The 26532-nt window shown below is 46.8% G+C and overlaps 1 protein-coding gene across 3 annotated transcripts in view; it reads right to left on the reverse strand.

Annotated features, from left to right (window-relative positions):
- Nucleotides 1-3175: 3175 nt before the first annotated feature.
- The window catches only part of SPTBN1 (spectrin beta, non-erythrocytic 1), a 128408-nt gene continuing 105051 nt past the window's right edge, over nt 3176-26532 (reverse strand). For all 3 annotated transcript variants that reach the window (XM_061989337.1, XM_061989338.1, XM_061989340.1), the window contains 17 exons: nt 25070-25333; nt 24153-24377; nt 23854-23943; nt 23296-23574; nt 22006-22136; nt 20527-20731; nt 19244-19618; nt 17120-17364; nt 16567-16705; nt 15466-15550; nt 14724-14920; nt 13874-13986; nt 13044-13107; nt 7703-7941; nt 6287-6460; nt 4925-4967; nt 3176-4605 (listed from right to left, as the gene is read on the reverse strand). In XM_061989337.1, the coding sequence (XP_061845321.1) occupies nt 4390-4605; nt 4925-4967; nt 6287-6460; nt 7703-7941; nt 13044-13107; nt 13874-13986; nt 14724-14920; nt 15466-15550; nt 16567-16705; nt 17120-17364; nt 19244-19618; nt 20527-20731; nt 22006-22136; nt 23296-23574; nt 23854-23943; nt 24153-24377; nt 25070-25333 (3084 nt within the window). In that variant the 3' untranslated portion in view covers nt 3176-4389. The remainder of the gene's footprint in view (nt 4606-4924; nt 4968-6286; nt 6461-7702; nt 7942-13043; nt 13108-13873; nt 13987-14723; nt 14921-15465; nt 15551-16566; nt 16706-17119; nt 17365-19243; nt 19619-20526; nt 20732-22005; nt 22137-23295; nt 23575-23853; nt 23944-24152; nt 24378-25069; nt 25334-26532) is intronic.

Below are 26532 nucleotides of genomic sequence, written 5' to 3' on the forward strand. Positions count from 1 at the left end.
GGTACAGGACATCTCAGCCCTGCTAGAATGCCCAGCAACAAAGGGCACAAGCTGAATTAGAAGCAAAGCCCCTAACTCTTACGCTTCTTGTATTTAACTGCATTTCCCTTTCTTCTCAGTCTTTGCCCCGAGTACTGCAGCATTTTGCAGTACTGCATCCTGGGCTTGGTTTAGGCCTTACTTGCACTTCAATTTTGTTTAAGAACCTTGGAAACAAAACCCAGTAATCTGCCAGACCCAGAATATTCACTGTATTCCTGGCACAAGGCTAGAGAAACATGCTTGACAACAGGCAATAAATTACATGCAGGGGTAAGGTCGAGTCTCAAGCATCGAATACTGACTCCCCAGCTGGGCCCTGCACACCCATGGCCGTGCAGACAGTTATCCCAACACACTGAGGACACAGTGCTTCCTTTCTTACCTCAGTTTTGTTCTACATGACCTCAGAACATACCTTCCTGACACCAGGAGATGGAAAAGCAAGCTGAATCCTTCTCTCACTTCTGCTGGCCATTCCCCCCGTGGCCAGGATATGGCTCGATGGCTCAGTCTGCAGGTAGAGCTGCAGTGTCAGACAGCCCAGTTCTGCTTTCCCCACTAATTCATTCTTAAAGTCAGTCATTTAGCACAACTTGATTTCCTGAGTTGTTTTTTTTTAATGAGAAGGACTAATGTTTGTTCCAACTCACTGTGATTTCAGTTTCTATATTTACTCAGCCACCTGTGATCACTTAAGGTAGAAAACCATGAAATAGCCACAAAAAAGGGCAAAACTCTATCACACCTGCAAGCTATTACCAAAACATATTTTTAAAGACCCTCCTCAGTTAAAGACCATTTCTCTATGAACTCAAAAAGAGAACATGGTGAAGGGAAAAGCCATCTAAACCAGCATTTCACAGGAACAGAGATTAATTGTACATTTCTTCTGCTTCACCACTGGTCTTCATGCAGAATACAACCATGTAACAGAAGATATTCTCTGTGCAGAGCAGGTGGATTAACAGTTTATTTGCATCCATCTAAAAGCAAACTCTCCCATCCAACACATGCTTCATCCCTGTGGCTAATGAGTTTGGGGTTTTTTTCCCTCATTGTACCCAATTCCTCAGGAATTCTCAGATCTTTGTCTCAGCTCAGAACACAACACAAAGCTCTCACCAAGAGGGAATCAGGAACTGACCTGACCAGGGGATTTCTCCAGGACCATGACAGCAACATACCTGAGAAGTGTCTGGCCTTCATTAATTTGCTTTGAAAATGTTAAGGTTCAACTTCTGTATTACTTTTGCAATGCATCTCCAGGGGAAACATGACTTAAACATGCCAGAGCTTACAAAACCAACTGAGAAAGGAGACTGCAATACAGTGCCAAACTGTACTGGAAGTGCTCACTCTTCAGTGTGCTAAGTGGGAGGAATGGTCTCATCTCTCAGGGGTCTAACCACTTTCTGGGGTGGCAATTAGTAACAAAGCCACCTCTGGAACAGTGACTGCGAGGGTGGTGACAGTCTGCTCCACTCAGTCCTGTGCCCTTCAGCCACACTGACAGCATCTCTGAGGGATTCCAGCAGCCCCTTCACAGAATCCCCGAGATTCCCCAAGTCTTTCTTCCCCACTGGGAAAGGAGCAGCTCAGCAGCTGGGCAGGCACACTCAGCTCATCTTCCTCACACTCACCTCACCTTCCTGACCTGCCTCTGGCAGAGGAGGCACCTCCTCACCCTCCAGTTCTCTCTGCATGGAAACTGTACCCTTATGTTCCAAAGGCTTACTGCAGTTCAGTCCTGCTCCTCGGTGACTTCAAATCAGTTCCTAAGCAGAAAGGATTTTTATTCAAGTAGGTTTCAGGAACAACTTGCAGTAAGAGGCAAGACAAACAAGAAAAGCAATTCTGAAAGCATGTTCAACCAAGACACTACAGGATTACACACAACAGGTCAATCTGTTAAGTCACCATGAGATCTGAAATGGAATTGATAAATACAGCAAGGGGCCCACACTTAGGTGTACTTTAATCAACAAAGATGAATGTTCCACATCCTCTTCTGATGTTAAACCTCAGCTTTGTACATTGTATTATATTTCACATTTACAAGACTGGTGGTGTTATCCTGCATTTTGCTAATAATTAGACTGGAACAAAGGCATATTGCAGGAGTAAAAGCTCACCTGCATTAATAAGTCCATTGTTTAATAACCCAAAACTATGGAAAACAAGGAAACCCCAGGAAACCCCAGTATGCCCCATGAAAGACACCGTATTGGTCAGTGGTTCAGGGAACCCTAGCTTGGCAACACATTAATCTGCACTTCATCTGCTCTCCATCTCAGATTATGTCTGGATACATCTTAATAACCACAACCAAATGTAAAAGCCAGGTTCCTTACGCTTCATTGACTTTAAAACTTCCAATGCTTCTCAGGGCCTCTTGGAGTTAGTGCTGTTAGAAGGTTCCCTAGATGGCAATCAACTTAAAGCAAATCCTGCAAAGGTGCCAGTCTTTGAAACTTTGAGAAGGTCAGGGAGATAGTGAGCTTTGCAACGGCCTCAGCAGCGTTAAATGCACACCACCACATAAGTGCCCTGGTGGCTCTACCTTGAAGGTACACAACATAAAAACCTCAGTGAAACTAAACTGGGCAGGACAACAAGTCTTTGGCAAATTATGAAGTTCAATTATTGCCCGAGGACTCGAGTAGATGAGCAAGGGGTAGGTAGGTAGGTAGGCAGCGAGTGGGAGAACTGTACTTAGTCACTGCAAGCTATGGGTACTCACCCCTGTCAGGAGAGAGGTCCAGGTGAGTCGTTCAGCTGCCCTGGCCTATGTTTAAGCTTACTTCCATTCACTGATTTCTGTCAAAAAAACATCTGTCAAAATAGTTTACAGAAGGCTGCTTTAATTCCTTCCCTCTTTACTCTTTTTTCTTTGACACTTAACTCAGGGGGCAGGGTGAAAGGGAGGGCAGGTGGGCAGCAAAGGCAAAGGGAAGGTCAAGTGGCAACAGAGCACACAAACTTTGGCACAACCCCCTCCCCCGAAGTGACATGTGAAGACACCAGTTTCAGTGCACAGCAGAGATGACATTTTAAAATAACTTTATTCTTTATCCTCTTTCAAAATTATGATTTAACAGCGTCAGAAATGAAATGAGAAACTTAAACCAGCATATTTAGTTTTAAAAGCATTTAATGACATAGCATATATTTAACAGATAGGGTAAAAGTCTAGAGGTACAGTTCGATACAACTGAAAGCCAGTTCCAGTACTACTCTTGACTACAGGCCCAGTCATTGAAAGTTCATTCCTATTAAATGTACTTTTTGATTGTGCAGTAGGATGAAAATTCTTCATTACAATAGTTACAGTGACAGAGAAATGCACACTATGTATCAAAGAGCAAGGTAATGTAGCAAAATTATAACACACAGTGCTGCAGCTGACAAGCAAGTAACCATTGGAGTAACATTACTTTTCCAGTAAATGCTTCAGTTCCACTTTTACACTTATCGATGATTTTAAAGGGTTTATTATACATCTAGTCTTATTATACTTTGTACTAGAATTATCTGAAACATACAATATAATGTATTTCAGCAGAAAAAAAAAACCCAAAACAAACCCCAAACAAACAAAACAAAAAAACCCCAAACCAAATTTGGAATTACAGATCATTTGGAACGGCCTCAGCCTGCTAAATCCACCCTGGACACCAACGTTCCCTTCGGTCGTACTCGACGCAGAAAAGCTTCAGGTCGTGTTAATAACCAATGCCTGGAGAGTAAATGGTTTTGCCTGGAAGTTAATGCACATACCTGCACGCTGTTACAGCAGAGGGAACGTGCTATCGTTTGAATCAACGTCAGAATTGGAATGGGAGGCTCTGCCAGCCAAAGCCCCGGCGTTAACAACCTTCAACGGAAGCCAACGTCCTCGGAGGTTTGTACATTGGGTTTTTGGATGTGCACAGTAGATTGGAAAGCACCGCTGCCTTGCATACCAATAGCACTAGGAGTGGGTTGTTTTCCAAGACAGCCTCACAAAATTGAGGAACAGTTTAAATATTAAGATCTAATCTACATCAACTTCATTAAAAAAAAAACAAAACAAAACAAAAAACAAACAGAAAGATAAACCAAACCCCCCCAAAGCTGGTCCTGCCCCTCCTACAGAAGCTGCCCAATGCACCTCACACGTTTGTAACTTTAGATTACTCTTTTTTGTTGTTGTTGTCGTTGGCTTTTTCTTTTTAAAACGCTCTATAAATAAAAAAATGTCAATCACATTGAGGAACATGAGGCACAGAGAGTAACGTATTGGTTCTGAGCTCGCATGCTGGAATTCCACTGGAACGGTCAGAGAAGTGCAGTATGTGGAGATGGAGTTCACTTCTTTTTACCAAAAAGGCTGAATCTTTTCTCTTTGTCTTTCTCTTTGTCTTTCTCCCGCTTGCCAGGGCTGGACTCGCTGGTTATTGTGACGCTGGCGGGCAGGGTCTGGGCACGGCTGGAGGCGGGAGTGCTCTGGCTGGTCGGGGACACTTCGATCTTATCGGAAGAGATTGCCGATGTGATGGCCTGAATCCACGTGTTCATCTCCTCCTTCAAGAAGCCCCAAAGGTAAAGAGCTGTTACAATCCCTCTGGCACACACCCTACTTCACTCAGGGGAATGGATGGAGGCGGGGAATGAGAGGAGGCACGGTGCTAACCCATCCTCTGGCACTGCTCTGCTGAGGCACCCGCAGCAGCCGTCTGCTGGAGGCTGCAGCTGAAGAGCCCCGCTGCCCCACACAAACACACACCACTGCAAACCAGCAACGTACAATGCACCCCTCACAGGGCTCTGAGCAGCTGTTTTTCTCCTGTTGCACAACAGCATAGATACCACACCACAAACAAACAGTGAGGAAAACACTTACGTCATCTTTGGCTTGGAAGAGGTATTCGTTGCCATCAGTCAACCTGGAAAGAAAGCGGCCATCACAAAGTTAGCGCAGTCGTAGTCACACTGCTTCTGCTCCTGCCTGTTTAGCTACAGCACATGATGAGACTGACACACAGGGGACAGTCAGAACATCTGTAGGAGTACAAGCACACCCCAACCGCTCGTGTGATGGCATCTTGCACTGTCACACACACACACACACACGTGTGTTCTGCTCTCTGGATGTGCTTGTGACAGTGGGTGGTGGTCCCAGGACATCAGGACACACACAGAGGTGCCATCTCCAGCAGCTGATGGTTGCTGTCTCAGGACTCACTCTGTCAGCCAGACCATTTCTCTCTTGCAAAAGACATCATAAAAATGTACCCAACACTCAAAGGCAAAAGTCAGAGGCAACACCCAGAGTTTTCACAGCTTTTGCAGGAGCCCAGCAAAACTCTGCTGTCATCTGTGCTGGTGACTCAAGATACTGTACTGTGTGTTATTTACGAGTAGCTGCCTCTTCTCACACTGAAGGCCAGAGTCTCCCTTCGGTTTTATTTCTATGCTGACCATACTCAGAAGGTTTCAGTGGGATATGCTGACAATGCACACGAAGAGAGAGAGGCAGATTTGCCAAGATGAGCTGCTCAACTTTGTGGGAAAGAGTAAAGAAAACATGCCTCATGCCATTACCCAAGAGCTGTGATGCAGGTGACGGGGGCAAGTGATTTTTTTCTGCCTAGCTTTGTACTTGGAACAGCACATCCTTACCTTACAACTCAGAAACACTGAAAACAGCATGAAGGACGAATCCCATGGCTGCAAGGCCTGTCTTTAAGAATGGTAAATTTCCCTCAACATTTGCTGTATATTTGCTATAAAGCAAACTTATCATGGACTCACTTAGATTGGAAAAGACCTGTAAGATCATCAAGTCCAACTGTTGATCTCCTCAGGTGACTGCTCAGATAGAGCATTCCTCTATCAATATGAATTTATTCCCCCCAACCTCTATCATGGAACATAGAAACTGATCAGCTCATAAAGTGAGTCTCCTTTGACTGAATCACCTGGCACCTAGGTAATGATAACACCTTTTTAATACTGGCACTAAGAGACTGAGCACACCCATCTAGTCTTGTGCCAGGCATAAATAAAGCGCACTGACTATTGTGACACTGTTTTGTGCTTGGTACCTTTGATAAAAACACCATGTTTCAGTGTTAGGAAGAGCCTGTTCAGAGTGTCAGATGCTGCAGTTCATACTGACAATCGGCTCTTGGGCTGGTTCCTCCCTTGAATTTGCACACTGGATGTACCCTTTACTACTGGCAAAAGGCTTCAGCAGGTTTACCTTAGCTTGAACACATGCTTCTTCTTCTTATAGTCGACCGCTACTTCACAGACTGCTTCCTTCAAGCTGACAGGAATCTCATTGTGGTAGGGGATGCCAGAAGCTGCAGCTTTCGAATCCTTGTAGAAGCCCATCTCTTGGTTGTTTATGACACAGTACACGTTATGCCACGACCTTCAGGGCATGGAAAACAGCAAAAGTGTTTATCAGTCTAATGCTCTTACTTGTAGAACTGGAGAAACCAAACACTGTTATTTCTGTAACATAATGGGGACTAGTTCAGCCTGGGGATGTGAGTACAGCCCTCAGCCTGGGGATGTGAGTACAGCCCTCAGCCTGGGGATGTGAGTACAGCCCACACTGTCCTGCAAACTGCAGATGGCAAATTCTCTCATCAAAGCACAGCTTCAAGACAGAAGCACTGACTTTGAATCAAATAGAATGGAGATTTCCAGAGTGCTCTGTGCCAGCACACAGGCAGACCAGGCAGTTTGCATACTTGGGAGAGAAGCTGGTTGACCTTTTAACGCCTGTGCTTTGCTGTACAAAGAATTCTCATCACGCTGCAAACTTAACGAATGGCTTGCACGTGAAATCCTTGATTGTTACAAATACTCTTAGAGGTGTCATCTGCCTCCTTCTCTGATGCAGCTATAAAAAGCTATGATTACTAGAAGTAAGAGTGCATAGATACCAGTGCTGGTGGCTGTCCCTGCCTCGAGGTAGCTCTGTGGTGCAAACAACAGTTGTGGCAGTGCCATAACTCACTTGTGGTCCACGCTCAGCTCTGCTCAGTACTTTGGCTCCTACCAAATCCCTCAGAGGCTGGCATAGCTCACCACTCACTAGTCAACGCTTTCCTTGTCAGCCAAGGCTGGCAATTCTGGTTTCAAGAGCTCTCTCAGGTCACCAAGGAACCCAGCCTGGCTTAAAGAACCACAGGATCGGGTCCTTAGGAATGGAATCAACTAAGGCACACAAATCATCTTCACCCGCTTTTCTCTTCTGAACAGATTACAGAGTAGGTGGAAAGTGCTAACGTGCAAGCAGAAAATGTCACAAGAATATGGACATTTCTGTTCTCACACCTACGTGATTTTCCTTTCTTGTAGTAACGTACAGCTTGAGGGATCTGCAACCAGATCTCACTACTGCCACAGATTCATCATGTGAGCTGGGAAAGTCGCGGTATCTTTATGCCTCAGTTTTCCACCTTCCAAGTATGGCCAAGACTGCTTTTCCCTACTTCATCAAATACAGCATTCAGCCACACACACACAGTTCCTGCAACAACAGGAGCACAAGCCTGAAAGGTCTTGAGCAGCTGGGAGCAGACAGCAGGAGGGGTAACGTTTCCTGCCTGACACCTTGGCGGGTTCAGGTGCAGTTCCCTGTGTGAAGCATGGGGTACTTTACCTGCTGGAGGCTTTCTTGCTGTGTGTCTCCCACTCATGTTTGCGATGCAAGAAGCCCTCCATCTGAGCTGAAGGAATCTCCTGTGTCTTGGCTGGCAGGGTAGCAGCAGTCTGGGCCTGAACGGTGGTCTTGGCTTTGCGGTCTGATGTTGGAGAAGGAACAGGACTGGACTCTTTTGAACTTGTCCTCTGTTCTGCAGCCCCATTGACCATTTCGTTTGTTTCTGCGGTTTCTGCCACCTAGGAACAGTGGAAAAGAAGTTCAGCTGGAAGCTTCACAGCACTGAGGTGTCTTGCACTTAAAACTGTTTCCCTGCACAACGTGGCTGTGTATAAACTTTGCCTGGGGAATGACACAGGCCAATAAGTTCTTTCTCACACTCCACGGAGACACAGAAGGCCAAGGAAATTAGAAGGTATGAATGGATTAGTACCCATTTTATAAGTGGAGAGATGGGAGAATAAGAGCAGCTAAACATCAGTGTGAGTTTTATTGTGCTTTGCTCTGCTGGTCAATTCGCATTCTTTTATGTATTATTATTCCTAAAATGAGAGCATTCAGTTCTGTTGCTACTGTTTGGAACAGTGACAACCACACTTTCTGTAAACCTACAGGAAAGGTAGAAGTTATACACATCAGCCACCTTAAAGACATTTATGGCATTACTGGGGTATTAAAAGTCCATAAAAGGTATTAACTACGAGTCAACAGGAAAATACATCCAAATTGCCCAGGAGCATTTACAAAAAGGTGTGCAATTGAATTTGTTTCTGTAAAAGCTCCTTTCCCGCTTTCCCCATTCCCCCAGTGACACAACAAAATCAAAACATGCAGGAATTAGAAAGATTACACCATGCATTTCATCTCCACCATCCCAGTTAGGATATCGGATCTTAAAGACAGGGGAAATGAGGTCACGTGTCAATTGATCAAAGTCTTTTCCAGACTCTCGTTATTAGGTGGATTGGATTTTGGTTAAAGGAACTGAAAACCACCACAGTCACACAACATCACACAGCTATTTACCCCCAAACAAAGACAGAACCAAGGCCTTGCCCATCACTTGCTTTGTTGATCGCGTTGCCTGTCGCACTGTGATCGAGATAGCCTAGAGAGCAGCCGTGTTTCCAGCAGCTCTGACTGGTCAAGCTGTCGACGTCTTCAGGAGCCATTCATCCCAAAATCAGTTAAATTGGAATCCTAATGGCTACAAGCTTTTGAAACGCAGCTTGGTCCCAGTTTTGGGTTGGTTTTTTGTTCTCTTGTACCATTACTTTGACATGTAGAGCCATTGGTAGCAGCTCGGGAGTTACACAACCAGTGTGTACTGTTATTATTAGCAAGTTACTAAAGCTTAGTGCTGCTGATGCTCTAGTAGATGACAAACATTGGGGACTGTTTTTATGCAGACAAGCAGGTATTTGTGAATGGCACAATAATTAGACATTCCCACTTCTGCAAGTGGCCTGGACAAGTCAAAAGCAGCCCAATTATTATGCAACAAACTGAATTTTGCCACTGTTTGCTAGAACTTCTTACACCTGCCAAGTACACAGCATTTGGACCTCACACCTTTGTACCTCACGAGTTCACTTTGGGAGATCTGAGGGCTGACTTGCTATGAATATGGGAAGGATTGGTTCCTTTAAGCAATCTGCCTTTAAGCAATCAGATCTCCAGAGTACAGACACTATGCTGCTGAAACAGGGAAAGAATAACAGCTCACATTCCGCTGCAGTGGTATCTGTTTTCCTCTGCCCCTAAAGACACGTAGCCTTGCAGCCTGGTTTGTAAGAGGAAACACCTAACCCTGAGCTGTTATCCACTGGAAGCAAAAATCAGTGACTCTCCCTCTTCAGCACCGGGATAAATCCAAGCCATCAAACCTCACTACTTGTGTCCAAACCTCAGAAGATAACAAAAACGTTGCAGCAATGGGGGAAGAGGGTAAATAAATAGGTGAGGCTGGGGATTACCCAAACACTGCCAGCACAGCTCCTACAACACAGGTAGTGAAATCAACAACCAGCAGTTCACCAAAGCAAGCTCCTTTAACCAGTCATCACCAGTGCTGGTCACCAACGGCCAACAGACCGTGTCTGACAGAAAGGACAGCCCTTTGCAAACCCTTCTGACCAGTGACAGCTACTGGACTTCAAACTCTCTGCCCTTCACATGGCTGGATCCCTGCCCACAACACACGAGGCCTTTGTGACCAGCAGTAAGGAACTGCATAGACCACAGTAACTTCACAACTAACAGGAACTACTCAGAACTACCTGTTACCTAAACCAGTGCTCAGAGTAGTGTGTTTTCTGTAGCAGTACCAGCAGGATGGGAGGTGAAGTAAACCAGACCTCTTTCAACACAGCAGCTCCTGCACAGCTACTTGATGTGTTTCTATGGGAAATAACCACTAACTGGGTGTCACAGTCTGTAGCCCTGCAGTTTTAAGAGAAAACCTCCAACTTTAGTGACACAATCAGACCTGTGACTTCCCCTTAAAATTCTCCTGCTGGTCAAAGAGCTGGGAAAAGCTTTTCTGACGCTCTTTCAGGTATTTTTATTTCCTTCTCACACGTTATCTACAATTAACAGAAAAACAAGCAAAACAAATGGGAATCATGACCAGCTACGTGAGGGACGTGTCACGAGAACGGAGAGGAAACAGGAGCTGACCAGAGCTGAGTGGCAACGTGCACGGGGCATGCAGAGACAACGCGACGCAGGACAAACACTCAGAGCAAACGGCACCGCCACAACACAACAGTTACCACGTACGTGGGCATGGGCTGCTCAGTCGTGACTGAGGGGTTAGCTGCAAGTGCTTTAGTGGCTAAACACTACTCTTGAGATATTGAAATCTGGACTAACATGCAACAAGACAGCTGGTGACAAACGACTGGAGACATCCCTTTGCTTTCCATAGTGCTTAAAGCAACGTGATATTCAGTTCTTCAACGTAAGCCTCTGCACCACAGCTTAAATTAAATAGAGACATATTTGCCTTTTCCAGATGCAAGCAGCTGACAGCCTACATATTGATCTGGCAGAAGTACCATTTTAATGTTTTAAGCCAGTCCCATAGGCTACAGTAAAGAGGTGAAATCTTACACTTCTAGTGCCTAAAACGACGACCTTAATCAATGACTTCTTCTTTGTCATAGAAGTGTGATTCTGATATGCAAGTGTGCTAATCCAACTTTAAAAGCCTATCTGCATACCTTACTTTACATACTACTTTTTAGCCAGAAAACATCTGAAGGCTTCTCAGATGGTGAAGCCTGAAGCTACAGCTACACTGCTCTGAGAACTCCCATCCTCTATAGGCACAGAGAGCCAGCGCTGGTGCAAGCAGTCACCAGATCATGTGCATGGATTTCTAGGCAACTTTTAAAAGCATTAAGAAGCTATATGTTGTTATCCTGACAAAAGAAAAAAAAAAAAAAACATGCATCATGAAGTGGAAAGACAAGTTACAGCAAAAGTACAATCACTGAAGCACATCCTTTCAATCACCTTTCTCACTTTACAAGCTCGGCCAGTACAGAACAATCCAGCTGCACTGCTTGGCTACTTGTCAGAAGTCAAAATTCTGATCAAGAGCAGCAAATCTTGTGCCTCAGATCAGAAATAATACAGCTGTGTAGGTCTGATGTATTTGCAACACAAGGTTCAATGAGTTGAGCTTGAAGGCTCTCATGAAAAGACTGAAGTGCAGAGGGCAAAGATTGACATGGAAATGCATCATGTGTCCTAGCAATAAAATGAACAAAACAAGATGATGATGATGATCATCAACAAGATGATGATGATCTGGGATGTACTTGCAGGCCACCTCACATTCCTTGCCAGAACTATATCTGTCATTTCATAAACATTACAGGGTACAACAGACAGCTCACTTGGGAAGGTAACATGAAAGATGAGCCAAAAGGCTTTACTTAAAGAAAAAGGCAAAAAGGTAGAACTGCTCGGTATCCCAAAGCACTGACTGTGTGTAGACCCAACCGTAACTGGGACGGGCTATTCGAAAGATAAACCTGTGCTGAAAGGCATTTCCTCCCAGAGTGCTGGGCTGGGCTCTGCATTTCCTCTGCAGTACTGGTAAACCCTCTAATACTCAGAGATCTGAGCCTGCCAGGAGCCTTTCCTGCACTTAATGAGACCTCAGGGAACGAGGTACAAAAACATAAGCAAAAGAAGTATCATTTTTTCCCACTCCTCAAGGCATTAATTGAAACAAGTAGGCTCTGCAGGAAGGGAATGGATAGGTAAGGCAGTCTGCAACTGCTGTGTGGCATTACCTATAGGCACATATCTACTGGTATTTTTATGGCTGTACATTAAGATTATTGGCATGCATTCTGACTCTACCCGGATATACCCTGTCAAGAAGGAATAAGGCATGGACCATTCAGCCTGCACCTACATCAAATCAAGAGCTGGGACCTTAGACCAATGTATTTTATTTAGTTTTTAAAGAAAAGCATCCCCACCTGTCCATAAAGGTCTGCATCAGTTACACTGGCACTGTCCTGTAGTGTGAATTGGACAGGACCAAGGTAAAATGGGGCCCCAAACCAGCTATTCAGTAAGATGACAACTCTTTGTGAGGACTAAACACCAAGATCAATCTAGATACTAGTTTGTAACGGTTTATTTCATGTTTATTTTCATCTGCAGTCAGTGAGTCCATTCTGCATGGAATGTTATACAACTAACCTTAAGGCTTTTATTCGTGGATAGTTACAACTCTCCCCTCTCCCTCCCAGCCTTTGCTGCCCAGCTCACTTCCACGTATCACCTTTGGCCTGGTAAATAACTCGCTTGCTAATGCAGCTGATTTAATCACGTTGCCGTGCTGAAACCTGTTAGTACAACTCGATGCGTCATACCTGTCCGATTCTAGGGCTCTTCTTCATTAGGATGTAATGTCATTACATCTCAATTACTCATCTAAAGGACGATTTAGCTGGAAAATCTTAATGCTATTAGCGACATGAAAAACTCACAGTAAATAACACGAAATCAATGTGTCACCTTCAAGCAACTGGGAGATTCAAATAAACAAGGGTTCAAGTGAAGCAAAATCTCTCTCTCCAAGGGGCTGCTAATTAAATACAAGTCAACTGATGGGAAGGAAGAGAAAAGCAGCAGGGAAATCTGAAGCCAAAAGATTAAACCAGTACCAGTAAACCATACTGAAAAAAAAACCCCAACATAGGTGTCTTTTGCTGCCCATGATTCTGTGTCACAGTCCAGACCACGAGCGGTCATTGGCTGTCCGTCTGCTAATAAAGTTTTTGTAGTTTTGGTAGGTTTGGGAGCGGTAACTAACCCGTGGAGATTCCTGGTCTGATGGCAAACCATTCTGGGAAACCTGCTCTCCTTTTGTCCCGTCCCTGTGGGGAGAGAGGAAAAAGAAAAGGGAATGTATTTAAGTTCTTCAGAGTCACCCCCCCTTTTACCACCTAAATGAGATTCTCCTACTGAATGTTGCATATATTGTGCTTGAAATCCTTTGGCCCAACTGAACCCATCTGGCATTAAGTGAGATCAAAGCAGACTTTCCTGACAGTTACCTGACAAATCATAGAATCACAGAGTGATGGGGGTTGGAAGGGACCTTTAGAGTTCATCCAGTCCAACCCCCTGCCAAAGCAGGTGCCACCTAGATCAGGTCACACAGGAGCATATCCAGGTGGGTTTTGAAGACCTCCAAGGAAGGAGCCTCCACACCCTCTCTGGACAGCCTGTGCCAGGGCTCCCTCACCCTCACACTGGAACAGTTTTTCCTTCTCTACTTCTATAATTTTGGTCATTTTATAAATGTTTTTGTTCTATGGACACAGCACATTGAGATCTCTGTAGTAAGTGATGCTCCAAGCAGAAAGCTGAGATTGTTGAGGAATCTCAGTTCATAATGCAAGGGGTAAGACCAGCATTCTTCCTTTAGGGGACACTGCACCACGGTGACAAACCAAACCAATCAGCTTAGCAGTGAACTCAGGCATCTGGGAAAGATCCTGTCCCCATAAACCCCCAAGTCTCCTAGAAAGAGTCACATTACCAAACTGTCCAACCTCCCCCATGCACCTTCACCCTTGGAATTCTGCCTGAAGACACCACATGGAGCACACAGGTTGGCTTCCCACACCCCGGCCTTACCATTGCTGCTGGGAGTCTGCATCCTCTGCCACCTTGGGGCTGGGCTCTGGAGTGGGAGGCTGCCTCTTCCTCTCCTCTTCCTCCTGCTGCCGACGTACTTCCAGCAGCTCGAGCTGAGAAGCGAAACACGGGTGTGCGTTTAAAAGCACAGCACGTTTTGCAGGGGCGTTTCTCCAGGCTGAAAATCACTCTGTGGGGTTTTTCTGCAACGTTACTGAAAACAGCTCACTGGGATAAAATCTGGAGGTATCAGTCTTTAAATGTATCAAACATGCCAAGTTTGTGGCACTGGATTTGTCAGTAGAGGCATCCAGTATCAGGCCCTTTAAGGTCAAGTCGAGTGCCTGGGCAGCAGCTCACCACCATATGTGTTTCCTTCCTAATTCATTCCATCAGATCAAAAACAAGACAAACAAGAAAGCAGCCCAAGCCATTAAAATACTGAAAAGTGGCATCTTCTGTTCTGCTTGCCATACAGAGGAATAAAGTGTTCCACATCTAAAAGCAGCCTGATTTTTGAAGGTGCTGAGAAACCGCGACTCATTCTGCCTGCAGCTGCGGTGCTGGGAGGGTGTGAAAAACCAAGCCACTCCAATTTCAGTGTCTAAAGAAAAAGGATTCTCCAAAGATGGTTACATGCTCTCCAAGCATTAATTACTGACACTGCAGCTGTGCTCAGAAATGGCTGGGGAGGGGCCTTCTTGTGTCTTTCTGGGGGACAACACAGCCTTGTACTGGTGCAGTCAAACTTCAGGCTCTGGGAGATAAGGTCAGTGATGCTGGGAGTTATTGTGAGCAAATGAAAGGGAATGGCCAAGAGAGGGGACTCTCTCTTGCCTGCAGCACTCACCGTGGTCAGTCTCTCCAGGGCTGCAAACCTCTCATCCCAGGTAGCTGCAGACTTTTCAAACGCTTCGTGCCGCTTGATTAATTTTTCCACCTCATCAACGCTTTGGCCAATTTCCCGGCTGGACAGGTAGGGCTCCTGCCCCAGCAGCCAGGCCTCAGCCACACTGGCATCTCTTGAGAACTGGTGTACCTCCAAAACTGAGCAAAGAAGGGACAGATGTCAGCACTGTTAACGTCAAGAAGAGCATCACGAAGTTGCTGGGCATCTTCTGGATCTACTTAAATACAGCTCAGGGAAAAAAGTGCCTGTATTTGGCTAAACTCACTGAAATGAATCACTGTAATTAATGCAAACACTGCAATGTTTACAAGTACTCCTTTTGTCAGTGAAATTCTAGCCATTCCAATAACAGAGGGGCATTAGCTGGGCTCTACTTCTCCCCACTTTTTATTCGTGCATCCTCTGGAGCAACACGGTTGGAACGTGACACCCCCAAGTTACAGCGGAGCTGTGTCACCCAGCTCCAGCTTTTGATCAGACAGAGTCAGACCTGTGGTGCAGGCCTCAAATTCTCCAGTGTTTTACAACCAACAGGTGTGAACCTTACAGTTATGATGGTACAAACACACTTCCAAGCACTGTTAGTAAAAAGTAAGGAGCTGCAAGGTTTTTTTCCCAATGCTCAGAAAGACACTGAAGAGAGTTAGATGTGGCCCTGAAAGAAATCCAAGGACGTCCTTACTCAGTCTCAGCCATTCCCATCTGTCTTCCCACTTGTCAATCATTTCTTTTCTCTTCTCTGTCAGCTGCAGCAGCTTTTCCTTGATCTGGATTGAAGAGGAGAATGCAGGGCTGTTACACAAGCACCAGGCTCACCCCACCACACTGCAGGAGTGACTACAAGCAAAAGGCACTGAGGAAACACACTGTGCTAGATGGTCAGGAAGTGACTTCAACCTGAATAACAACAGCTGCTTTTCTCTTCACAATAGGAATAAACTCACATGAGCCTTCAGTCTCTGTAAAAAACTGCAGCACCCAGAGTATTTGATAAAAGAGTCCAATGGATAACGACATCTAAATGGAGCAATCATTCTATCTTCTGCCCTTTTTCTAGCCAATATTCCAAAAGGTGCAGCTGCTGATTGTCAGATGCAGCCTGCAGCTATCTGACGTGCCAGCCTAAGCCCAGTGCTGTTCTCAGGGGGAACACTGGCTGGCTAAACCTGCCAGCACCTCAGCAAACGTTTTCCCAAGGATAATCTACAGTGCCTGTGTGTAATGCAGACACAGAAAGTATCCCCTCCCTCAGCGGGCTGGACGTTTGGCTTTCCAAAGGGAGGCAGGGAGAAACATGGGTTAAGGCTTTACCCTGTGGGCTAGACAAAGCAGAAAATCAAGCCTTGAAGCAGCTGGATAGGTTTTTCTCTTAATATTCCCTGGATTTACTCCCTATGAGGCAAACAGCCCTTTCCCCTAGCAGGCCTCTCCGTAGCATTCCAGCTCCCCCCTACAAAATTCAGGCTGTGTGCTCTTGCTCAAAAGAGTCACCTTCCCAAACACAGCCACCCCAGAGCTTTCTCTCTGCAGAACTGAATGCAACACCTTCTTTGCTTCTCCTGGACTGAAAATGATACTTAAAATCGAGGTGCCATCTCTGCTATCCCCCTCCCAAATCCAGAGTTCAATTACACGCTCATATCACAACAGCAAACAGCAGCCCCTGGACTGAAGTGGGTCATTATAAACACACTGCTCACTAATCTGCAGATTGCACACTGCAAGTTTCTCCAGCTGAAACAAAACCTCTAGGGTTACCCAGTCAGTAAGCAGAGCACAGTACCTCCTCTGATGCATAGTGTTTTCTGGCCAGAAGAGATTTGCCGAGCTCAATGCAGGTAGTAAAGCTGTCGTTTCGGGCATCGATCTCTGCTTTGATACCCTGGTGATTGTTCATTAGCAGTTCAACAGATGAAACATCCCTAAAAGGATCAATCCAGGGTTCAGAAACAGGTATTCAAGCCTGAACTGGTGTTACATTTTCAAACAGGTAAACTAAGCCACAAGGGCAGGACAAAAACATTCACTCCTAGATTGTCTTTGTAGTTCAGGGAGCAAGACTGGCAGCAGGAACAGCACCACTCTGGTCTGAACCAGAGACCAAGTAAAGGAGCATGTGAGCCCTTAGCCCTCTGAACACAATTTTACAGTGCACTGACTCCCTGAGCCCCCAGGCTCTGCTGGGCAGCAGCACCCAAACACAGGCTGCTACCACACCTTTACATTTTGACAGCCTCTCTCTGCTCATTTCTGCCTCAGTGCTACCGAGTCTTAGCGATGTTCCTCAGCTGAGCTGCAGCCTCATCTGCTGATGGAGAAGGGGCCCCTCACATTACCTGGGCTTTTCTTGGGCTTCTATCTGCCGGATGACATCTTCCATCCACAGCATGAGGTCACGCACCATGCTGAAGAAGCGGAACTTGTCTCCCGTGTCCACCAGCCTCACCCTGCGGCCTTCGCAGGCGTCCAGCAGCGCCTTCCACGCTTCTAGCACCTCGTTTTCCCTCTTCTGGATGTCATCAGCTTTGTCCCCAGCATAGGCAGCCTGAAGGCGTGCAGCATCCTCCTGCAGCTGTCTCACCTGGTGTGTTCATAAGAGAGAAACGCATCAGCCTTTGGATGCTCCTGAGTCACAAACACAGGGACTTGTTTGCTGTTCATTCAACAGTTGAATGGCTTTCTAAAGCCACCACACATACTGTTGGGTCTGCCCACACTAAAAACCTTTGTTCTGCTATGAAGTCACTACATACCTCTGAGAAGACTTCTTAGGATCAAAGAGCCCCAAAATAACAAAGCCTTTGGGGCCACTGCCTAAACCTCCTGCACAACCAGGTGCCAACACAAAGGTAAATCTCAAGGCAAACATGGACCATTCTCATGATCAGGTTTTCAATGCCACTGGGGAACTCCTGTATCAGAAGCACTGCCCTGACAGAGTGTGATCTTTCTGTCAGGGTGTCATTTTAATGACAGAGAGTTTTCTTAAAAAGAGATGTAGACAATTAACAATTTAACAGAAGAAAACTTAGAAATTCAAGGATCTTTCTACTCTTAGGAAGCTCTTTTTCCTTTCAAAACCTACCTTGGAACATCAAATGCTATTTCTTGATTGTTTCATGTATTTTTTAGCCAGGAATCATTCTGTTGGCTCTTTTCTGATAATTTTCTCTGTGTAAAATAAACCCCAAAAGTCTGAACACCAAACTCACCAGTGTTCCAGCCACAGGCAGAGAGATCAGAGCACCGTCACAAAGATCCATCTCAGTGCTATAGCTCTTTCACCCAAATACTATCCTAAGTGCTTCCAGCACAGTCCTTCATGCAGGCCTTGATGATAATTACCTCTGTGAGAGCCTGTTTTGTGAATGTCTCCCATTTTACGTAGAAAATCTACAGCTTCTGAAAGCAAAACACTTGGAAAACCAAACGGTTGCTCTATGTCCTTTCTTCTGGGGTAAACAACTATGCAAATGGCAACATAATCAAGACTTGGCAGGCAGCTTGGCCATAAAAGCTATCCTTTCTGACCTACTGGGATAAATGCAGTGCCTCTCAATTCCTCCAGTCCTTAAGCAACTTGTTCTCTTCCGAAACGCTCATTTTGGCAGCTGAACATTGGGTCTGGGTTTTGCTGTTTAGAATCCCCCGTGTGCTGTACCAACGGCCGCCACCTGATATTTAACACATCTTGGCTTCAGAAGACTCTAAATTAGATCAAGTTTGGGTGCTTTTGAAAGCACATAGTCTGGTCTATGTACTTCCAGTCTCTTCAGGCTGCTGTCGGGAAGCATCATCAAAAGCAGTATTTCAGACAGAATGGCTGGGTTCATTACCAAGTCAGAAAGTCTCTGTGCACGCTCACAGAGCAACCTTGCCTCTCAGAAAGGAAACACAAGAAGTGTCGAGCAAGAGGGTTCCCTTGGGCCTTTTTGTTTTAAAGAAAAACCAAACCCAGGCACCAACCTGGCTTACACATCCCTTCAGACTTGGCCCTGTCCTCCACATATCCTTTGGAGTCATACCAGTCACACCAGGTACTGCTGGTGCTGCTGCCTGAGGCAAGCACAGAAAGGCTTTCTGAGGAGATAAAGGGTGTTCCTCTCCATCCACTCTCTCTTCCTATGCACATGGCAGGCTCAGACTCTCAGGAGCCTCTGGACTTTAAATCAACACAGAAGTTCTCTGTCTCTATGATTTCTTCTTCAACCAAAGAGAGGAAATGACATTCAATAATCACCTACACATTCAGAAACCTGCGTACATACGGCTTTCTAGTTTAGATAAGCTACTTCACCTAATGCAACGGCAGAGAAGCAGAAAGACAGGTAAGGAAATGACTCAAGTTACTCCCACAGAAACAGACTTGGGAAGCAGCTCTCTGCACTGTGTCTCCCAGCCACGGAGAGGCCAAGAGCAGCAGAAGTCTGGAGCTCAGCCTCCTGTACCCACAGACCCACCTGTGTGCCGAGTGCCTGGATGTCATGCTCAAACGTCGTGTGCATTCTCTGTAGCGTTTCCACCGTGTTTTGGTCTCTCCCAAGCTCTTCAGGCAGCTTCTTGTGTTTGTCTTGAATACGGCCCAGGATTTCCTTGGCATCGTGGTAAAATTTGTGCAGTTCGTAAGAGGCTGCCAGGATTTGTGTCCTGGTGTCAATGAGCTCCAGGAGATCTGCCCAGGCCTCATTGAGCCCGTCCTTCCACTCTGCGATCGTGGCAGCGTCTGAGTGCCCCGAGTTGATGAGCTCATCTGCCATGTGGTTCACGGTGTCCACACGCTCCTGCCCGATGTTCCCCGTGTCCCGGGCGAACTCTCGGAACCTCTCCTGCAGCATCTGAAACGCACACAGACGGCCTCAGAGCTGAGCAAACCAAGGCAGCCAGCCCTCGGATTCACCAGCTACCGACTCCCTGGAAGGCTGAGTTGGGCAGAGAGGAACCTCACGAGCTTCAACAAGGACAAGTGTGGAGTCCTGCACCTTAGGAGGAACAACCCCATGCACTAGCACAGGCTGGAGAGCAGTTCCAGGAGAGGGACCTGGGAGTGCTGGTTGATAATAAACTAACCATGAGCCAGCAATGTGCCCTCGTGGGCAAGAAGGCCAGTGGCAGCCTGGGGGGCATCAAGTGTGGGCAGCAGGCTGAGGGAGGTTCTCCTTCCTGCCCCTCCACTTTGCCCTGGTGAGGCCTCATCTGGAGTCTTGTGTCCAGTTCTCCAGCTCAAGAGGGACAGGGAACTTCTAGAACGAGTCCAGTGCAGGGCTACCAAGATGATCAGGGGATATGAGCATCCTTCTCATGAGGAAAGGCTGCAGGACCTGGGACTGTGCAGCCTGGAGAAGACTGAGAGGGGATCTCATTAACACAAGTATTTAAAAGGTGTCTGTCAAGAGGATGGGGCAGCACTTTTTGCTGTAGTGTCCAGTGACAGGACAAGGGGTAGCAAACAAAAGCTGGAACATTAAAAGTTCCACTGAAACATAAGAAAAAACAACTTTAGAGTAAGGGTGAGGGAGCCCTGGCCCAGGCTGCCCAGGGAGGGTGTGGAGGCTCCTTCCCTGGAGCCTTTCAAAACCCCTGGGCATGTTTCTGTGTGACCAGGTCTAGGTGGTCCTGCTTTAGCAGGGGGCTGGACTAGATGACCTTTAGAGGTCTCTTCCAACCCTTACCATTCTGGGATTCTGCACTGCCTGCAGCAACCAGAAAAGGAAAACCAATGTGCAGCCACATCCAGAGAACTCACCGTGACGTGTTCGTAATCCTGCCCCAGCTCGTGGGATCCTGCCACCACCTCCCTCTCCGCAATCCACTGCTCCAGGTCATCCACCTCGCGGTTCAGCTGGAACAGCCTGTGCCTCTCGTCCAGCTTGCCCCGTCTCTCCTCTGCCAGGTCCTTCAGGCCTGCATACAGCTTGTCCACTTTGGACTGGCGCATGCTGATCCGCTCGCTGGGGAAGACAAAGAGCGGCGAGTCCTCGTCAGCTTTTACAAACAACACAAGGAAACAGCAAAGACAAAACCCTACAAGGAACAAAATCCCCTCCTGGGGTATTTAATCCACAGCAGCATCTCTGCTGCACGCCCAAATTTGGCTCAGGGATACCTCTGCTGCTCTAGCTGGAGGATTTCTCTGCCCTGTACATAACCCTCCCCTGGCTTTAGGGAGAGAAGCCGGGAACCAAGCTCTCCATTTGTTTGACTGCAGGTCACACCAGGGTCTTCTCCCGAGATCAGAGGATCTGAGCTGTTGAGGCAAGCAGCACTGCATTTTCACTTAAATTCTGCTTCCAAGTTCAGAAGGACTCAAGGGTTTCTTACTTCCCGAAGCTCAGCACTGCCAGACTGATTAATATTTCTGCTTGCTCTGTCTTTTGCCTGAGCCACAGAGCCCTGTCAAACTGCCTCCCCTCTGCCTTGTAAAGGTGATTATGTTACTCCAGCACTCGGCTCAGCCACGAAATCCTCTCAGCACAAACTATCACGACCACCAGGGAGTGCTTTTGAGTTAAAAACCAAACTTCCACCAGAGGCAGAGAGTTTTCCTAAGACAGCCCTATCTTCCCACCAGCAAGGCAGAGCAGTTAAATGCATCAGCTTCAGTCCAATCAGCCTCCTAATGACAAAGGCAAGGCAGAATTGTTTGCTTAGCTGCAGCTCTTACAGCAAAACAGTTCTTAAGCTTCCTGAATTCTCCCACAGGGAAAGCCAGTTATGAAAGCTGAGATTAATTTACCAAACCCAAGATATTTAATGTGCCCATGTTTAAAGCATCAGATTCCAGTCTGGTTCTACTGAAATATCAAAGGGAGGAGGCAGATCTTGGGGAACACTGCCCTGCAGACACAAGGACAAATCACTGTGACCTTATGGGCTGGACATAAACGTTGGTTGAGACCCTTGTCTCTCAGGATGGCAGCACCTCCATAAGGTTCAGCAGTGCTGACAGACCTGACACTGCTCACCTGTATAAAGGACTCCATGGACAAGGATTGAAGGTGTCCAGAAGTCAGCAGCTGCATGTACTGACCCTGCTTAGGACCCTGTCTCTGGCCAAATCAAGGTGGTCCAACATGCATCCTGAACTGAGCGAAGCTGAACTCTGCTTCCTCTGTACACACTTCCGAGCTGCTTTTTGCTGTAGTCTTTGTGTGTCAGAAAGACCCACTGAAGGGACTGAACTACGAAAAGAACTCATGATCCGACTCAAAAGGATAGTTAATACCTTTCTGGGTGATTATCTGCCACCAAAGTCCTGCTGGTCTTTGAAAGCTGGTGCACAGTCTCAGCATAGTCTTCTACAGCTTGTTCCAAAATCTGGTGTTTCTTCAGCATGGACACTGCGCTCTGTTCATCCTGTACACGTGACAGAGGTGACAGAGAATGACAGTCAGCTCCCTCACTCCAGACAAAAGACACCACAGAGCAAGGTCAACTTGGTGTGCAAGCAAAAACTCTTAGCCAGGAAGACTGTCACAGAACTGCTCCCAGGTACAGCTTGGAGACAAGTTGTTCTGACAATGGTGTATTAATAGTAAAGTTCACAGCAAATGGAACCCACAGAAAGCAAAACAACAAGTGAAAGAGTGAATGCAACAGCCCCTCTGGGATGCAGAACAAAATGACATCAGCTGGGCATTGAGCATGCTGAATCTCCTCTTCTGTGCAGCTCTTTGTGTGTTTACACAACACTGGTGATTGTGCAGGGCTCGGAAAAATGGAACAGTTTTGGCTATGTCATTTGTCAGGCTTTTCCATGACAGCCTGGCTCAGAGAAAGCCCCGTGGAGCCCATGCCAAAGGATTCCCCACTCAAGTGCCTGGAGAAATCATGAACAAAACTTGCTAGGCATTGTTATGATTAAGAGAAATGACCCTCCACACTCTGAGTGTTAATTGGTACTGTCAATAAGCCTCCTCATTAAAACACTTTGCTTGATGAACCATTCAGGTTAATACTCCTTAGGTATAAAAAAGAAAACAAAACCTTTTGAACTGAGGACTGAGCACCCACGGACTGTGGCATGCTGACACAAAGCTGAGTTTGATTTAGCCAGGGCAGTGAACACGGTGCTTTCATGTAAATAACAAATAAGATCCAGCACTCTGTTGACTCCTTGCAATACAAGAGCTCACACACACTTTGGTAGGGGCTGATACTGCTTGGTTTCACTTTGCTGGGAGTAAAAGCTGATGACTAGTGGCATCACCTGAGTGACCCTCAGGCCCTGGTTCAGACAGAAAACGTGACCTAACTGGGCTGTATTGGTAACTCTCACCTTAGAGCACAGGAAGGCAGACAGTCTGAGGATGCCTCACTGACCCAGTACAGCAAGGCCTACCCTCCACACTCTCAGAGATGTCACAGCAGACAGAAGAGATGATCACTTGAGGTTTTACAAGGGAATTACGTTTCTTCATGCAACCACCACATTAACGACACGTTCAATTATGTCACCTGCTCGCCTCTGGCTAAGCAATTACACCCCAACTAGTGCCACTGTGGAGCTGCTCACCTTGGCTTTCTCCTCTGACATCATGTAGAGCTCCTGCTCACTCATCCAGGCCTCAGCCTCGGCAGCATCAAAGTAGTACTGCTGTGCTCGGTGGGACTCCTCGAGGCGCCTGTGGCGTTTCTCCGTCTCCTCGATGAGGAGGTTCCAGAGCTGCTGCAGGTCTGCCAGCCTCTGCTGAATGGCTTCAGCATTAGGGCTGCTCTCTGTGATGATGTTTTGACTCCTCTCAAAAATGTCATCGATACGAGGCTGATGTCCCTGGATTTCTTTCTGAAGGGTCTGCACAGGGGAAAAGCAGATTGATGAGAGGCTGCACCAAACAGAAAGGAAAAGGCAGCTGGAAGTCTCTGCTCTAGAGAAGCTGCAGCACACACACCATCAGCTCGTGGGGGTAAAATGGGGCTGTGCCCTCTCTGAGCCTGTGCCTGGTAGGCACGCTGCCCTCCGTAGCACATCACCACTGAAGCAGCCACAGTTCTACCCCAAAGCCTTTCCTCCTTGAATTAGTCAGCACTAAGGAGAGGTACGAAGTGCAGAGCACTGACAGCACCTGCTTACCTGATTTTTCTTTATTAGTAGCTGCACAGTCTGGAGGTTGTGTCCGTGGTCAGTAGATGTAGCTATAGGCATCCTTTCTCCCACCCACAACTGAAAGAGAAGAAGAGCACATGTCATTTCCAGCAACCCCAGATACAGTTAGGGCAGCAGAGAGAGGCTGGTGCACACGAGATGCAAAAAGCAGCACTACTCAAACCTGCTGCTGAGAGACGGGAGGGAAAGGTTTCTTCCTGCGAGGGCTCTGCAGCAGCTGTGGCATTTTCCTGTGCTCTGGGGAACAGGATGTCTCTCATACTCACAATTTCATCTTCCACATCCCTGTTGAACTGGTGGATCTCCTTGGAGGCCAGCAGGTTTGCCTTTCTTTCATTCAAAGGTTCCAACAACTCCAAAAACTTCTTTTCTACAGTAAGGCGTTTGCCATCCACTTCGTCTGTACTCTTCCCTTCCTGACTCAAAGCCCGTGCCTGGCTTTGCAGCTCCTCTATCTCCTTCTTACGAACATCCATTTGATTCTCCAGCATCTAAACAGAAACAGGGCATAAAAAAAACCTCCTGAGGATTGGGGTAGAGGCAGTTGATAGGACCAGGGTACGTCAATAGCTTCGTAAGAAGGAAGAACAGCTGCTGCTCAGGAAGGATTCACCACATTCATCATTACTGTAGCATTCCTACTGCAAGGCTGAAACATAGATGCAGAACTGTGGCCATCTGCTGATATGCCCAGTGATGCCTGCTTGTGCAAATGGTGAATTCAGCCTCAGACACGGCTGAACCTCTTCTACTGGCCCTCCACAGGCTATCCTGAACAACTTCAGCAGAGCTAACTGCACACAGAGATTCGTTGCTCCCTGCTGTCCTTGCTACTCCCTGCTGCCTTTTCAGCAAGGAAGCAGGGACCAGCCAGCCTGGGGTGAGTTTCAATCCCAGGCAGCAGCCATGGACAGGAGGGGAATGGCTGGTGGCTGAGGGAACATGGGAGACAGCACAGAGGTGCTAATGTGGGGAAGGAAGGCAGTATAAGATAGAGGTTGTATCAAGAAATTTACGGCTGATTTGTTTCTGGGTGTATTTCTGGTTCTTTTTAAAGAACCACGAAACAACAGGAAGAGAGGAAAGGAAATCAATGATTTTCTGAAGTGAAAGGACCCCCCATCCATCCCTCTACGTGCAGAGATCTGCTGTGTGCCCGCTCTGCAGCCAAAGCTGCCTTTACCTGCTGCTTCTTCAACAGGATGTTGACGCTGGTGAGATCTTTCCCGTAGTCATCCGACTGGATTTGGCTCTCCAAACCATTCAGCCACTTGTCCAAATCAGCACAGCTCTGGGTGAAAAGCTCTGCCTTGTTTGCATCAAAGAGACGCTGAGCCTTGGTCTGGGTAGTGGATTCAAGCTCTTCCCACATCTGATGGAGACCTGTCAGCTTCTCTTTCACTACGGCTTCAGTCTCTGGTTTCTCTGCAATGAGCTGCATCCCCTCCTGCAAAGCAAAGAGCAGCAAAATGGAACCTCCTCAGGAGCACTCCCAGACCCTTAGTTAAATCATTCTCATTAGCAAGCACTCAGGATTCCTCATCTGCTGGCAGCATCAACCACTCATTTCCCATCTACAATTATCCAGTGACTCCTTCCAGAGCAGCAGCTCTCAGGTCCGTCTGTTGCCAGGAAGAGGGTTTCTTGGTGTGGGAAGGTCAAGCAATGCCTCCCTGCTCTTCCCCACCACACACATTCCTTTGCAGGGGCACTGGAACTGGGCTGTGTGACTGGAGAGGGTTATGTGCATGGGTTACAGCATTACCATGGCTCTAAGCTAACATTAGAGAGGAACAACCTTCCTTGGGAGGCAGGAGCCCTGTACCTAGCACCAGCAGAGCACTTGGACACAAGCTGTCTTTTTGCTTCTACAAAGATTCTGTTAGTTCAGGAAATATTTCCTTGACTTCTAATGATATTTCTACCTCTGCACCTGGACTGTGCTGCCAAGGGACAAAACCCTTTTGCATGTGAACACTGCTCACAGCCCAGCACATTTAATAGCTGTGACCACTGGTAACATCAGTGCAGTGGTTGTCAGCTGTGGCTCCATGCACTTTGGTACTTGGCTGCAATCTGATTTCTCAGAGGCTAAGGGTGGGGATGTATTAGCATCACTAAAAAAGTACTTCCAGTACTAAGAGCAGCCTTCTAATGACACCATTAAAGGGTACTGCTATTTGCAGATCACAGAGAAGCCTCTAATGGGATACAGAGTGCCAAAGTGGGAGAGGAAATGGGCAATTAAGCTAACTTACACTGAACAGACACCCGCTGTCAGAGCTGAAGAGGAGACCTCCTCAGTGCTCCAGAGCTGCACTGGAGAAATGGGGGCAAATAAAGCACTGCTCATCACAGCATATTAAAGCCTTCAAAGTAACTTGACACAGAGCTGTGAATCTTAATTAATCACAAAACTGGCTGTACTTCAGCTCCCCATGCAGCAGTTTTCCATGGGGAAAAGCAGCCCGATGCTAGGCCTGAGTGAACACCAGCATGGCAGCAGGGGAGTCTAAACTCAGTTATCTGCCTACACTCAGCTATTTCCAAGGAAGTACTTGTTCTTTATTAGCTCAAAACTTAACATTTTCCCTTTTTACCCTTTGGGTAAGAAAACTAGGTTATGCCTTCCATTAACAGTTAAGA

Source organism: Colius striatus, chromosome 2, assembly GCF_028858725.1.
Source record: "Colius striatus isolate bColStr4 chromosome 2, bColStr4.1.hap1, whole genome shotgun sequence".
In the NCBI taxonomy this organism is placed as follows: Eukaryota; Metazoa; Chordata; class Aves; order Coliiformes; family Coliidae; genus Colius; species Colius striatus.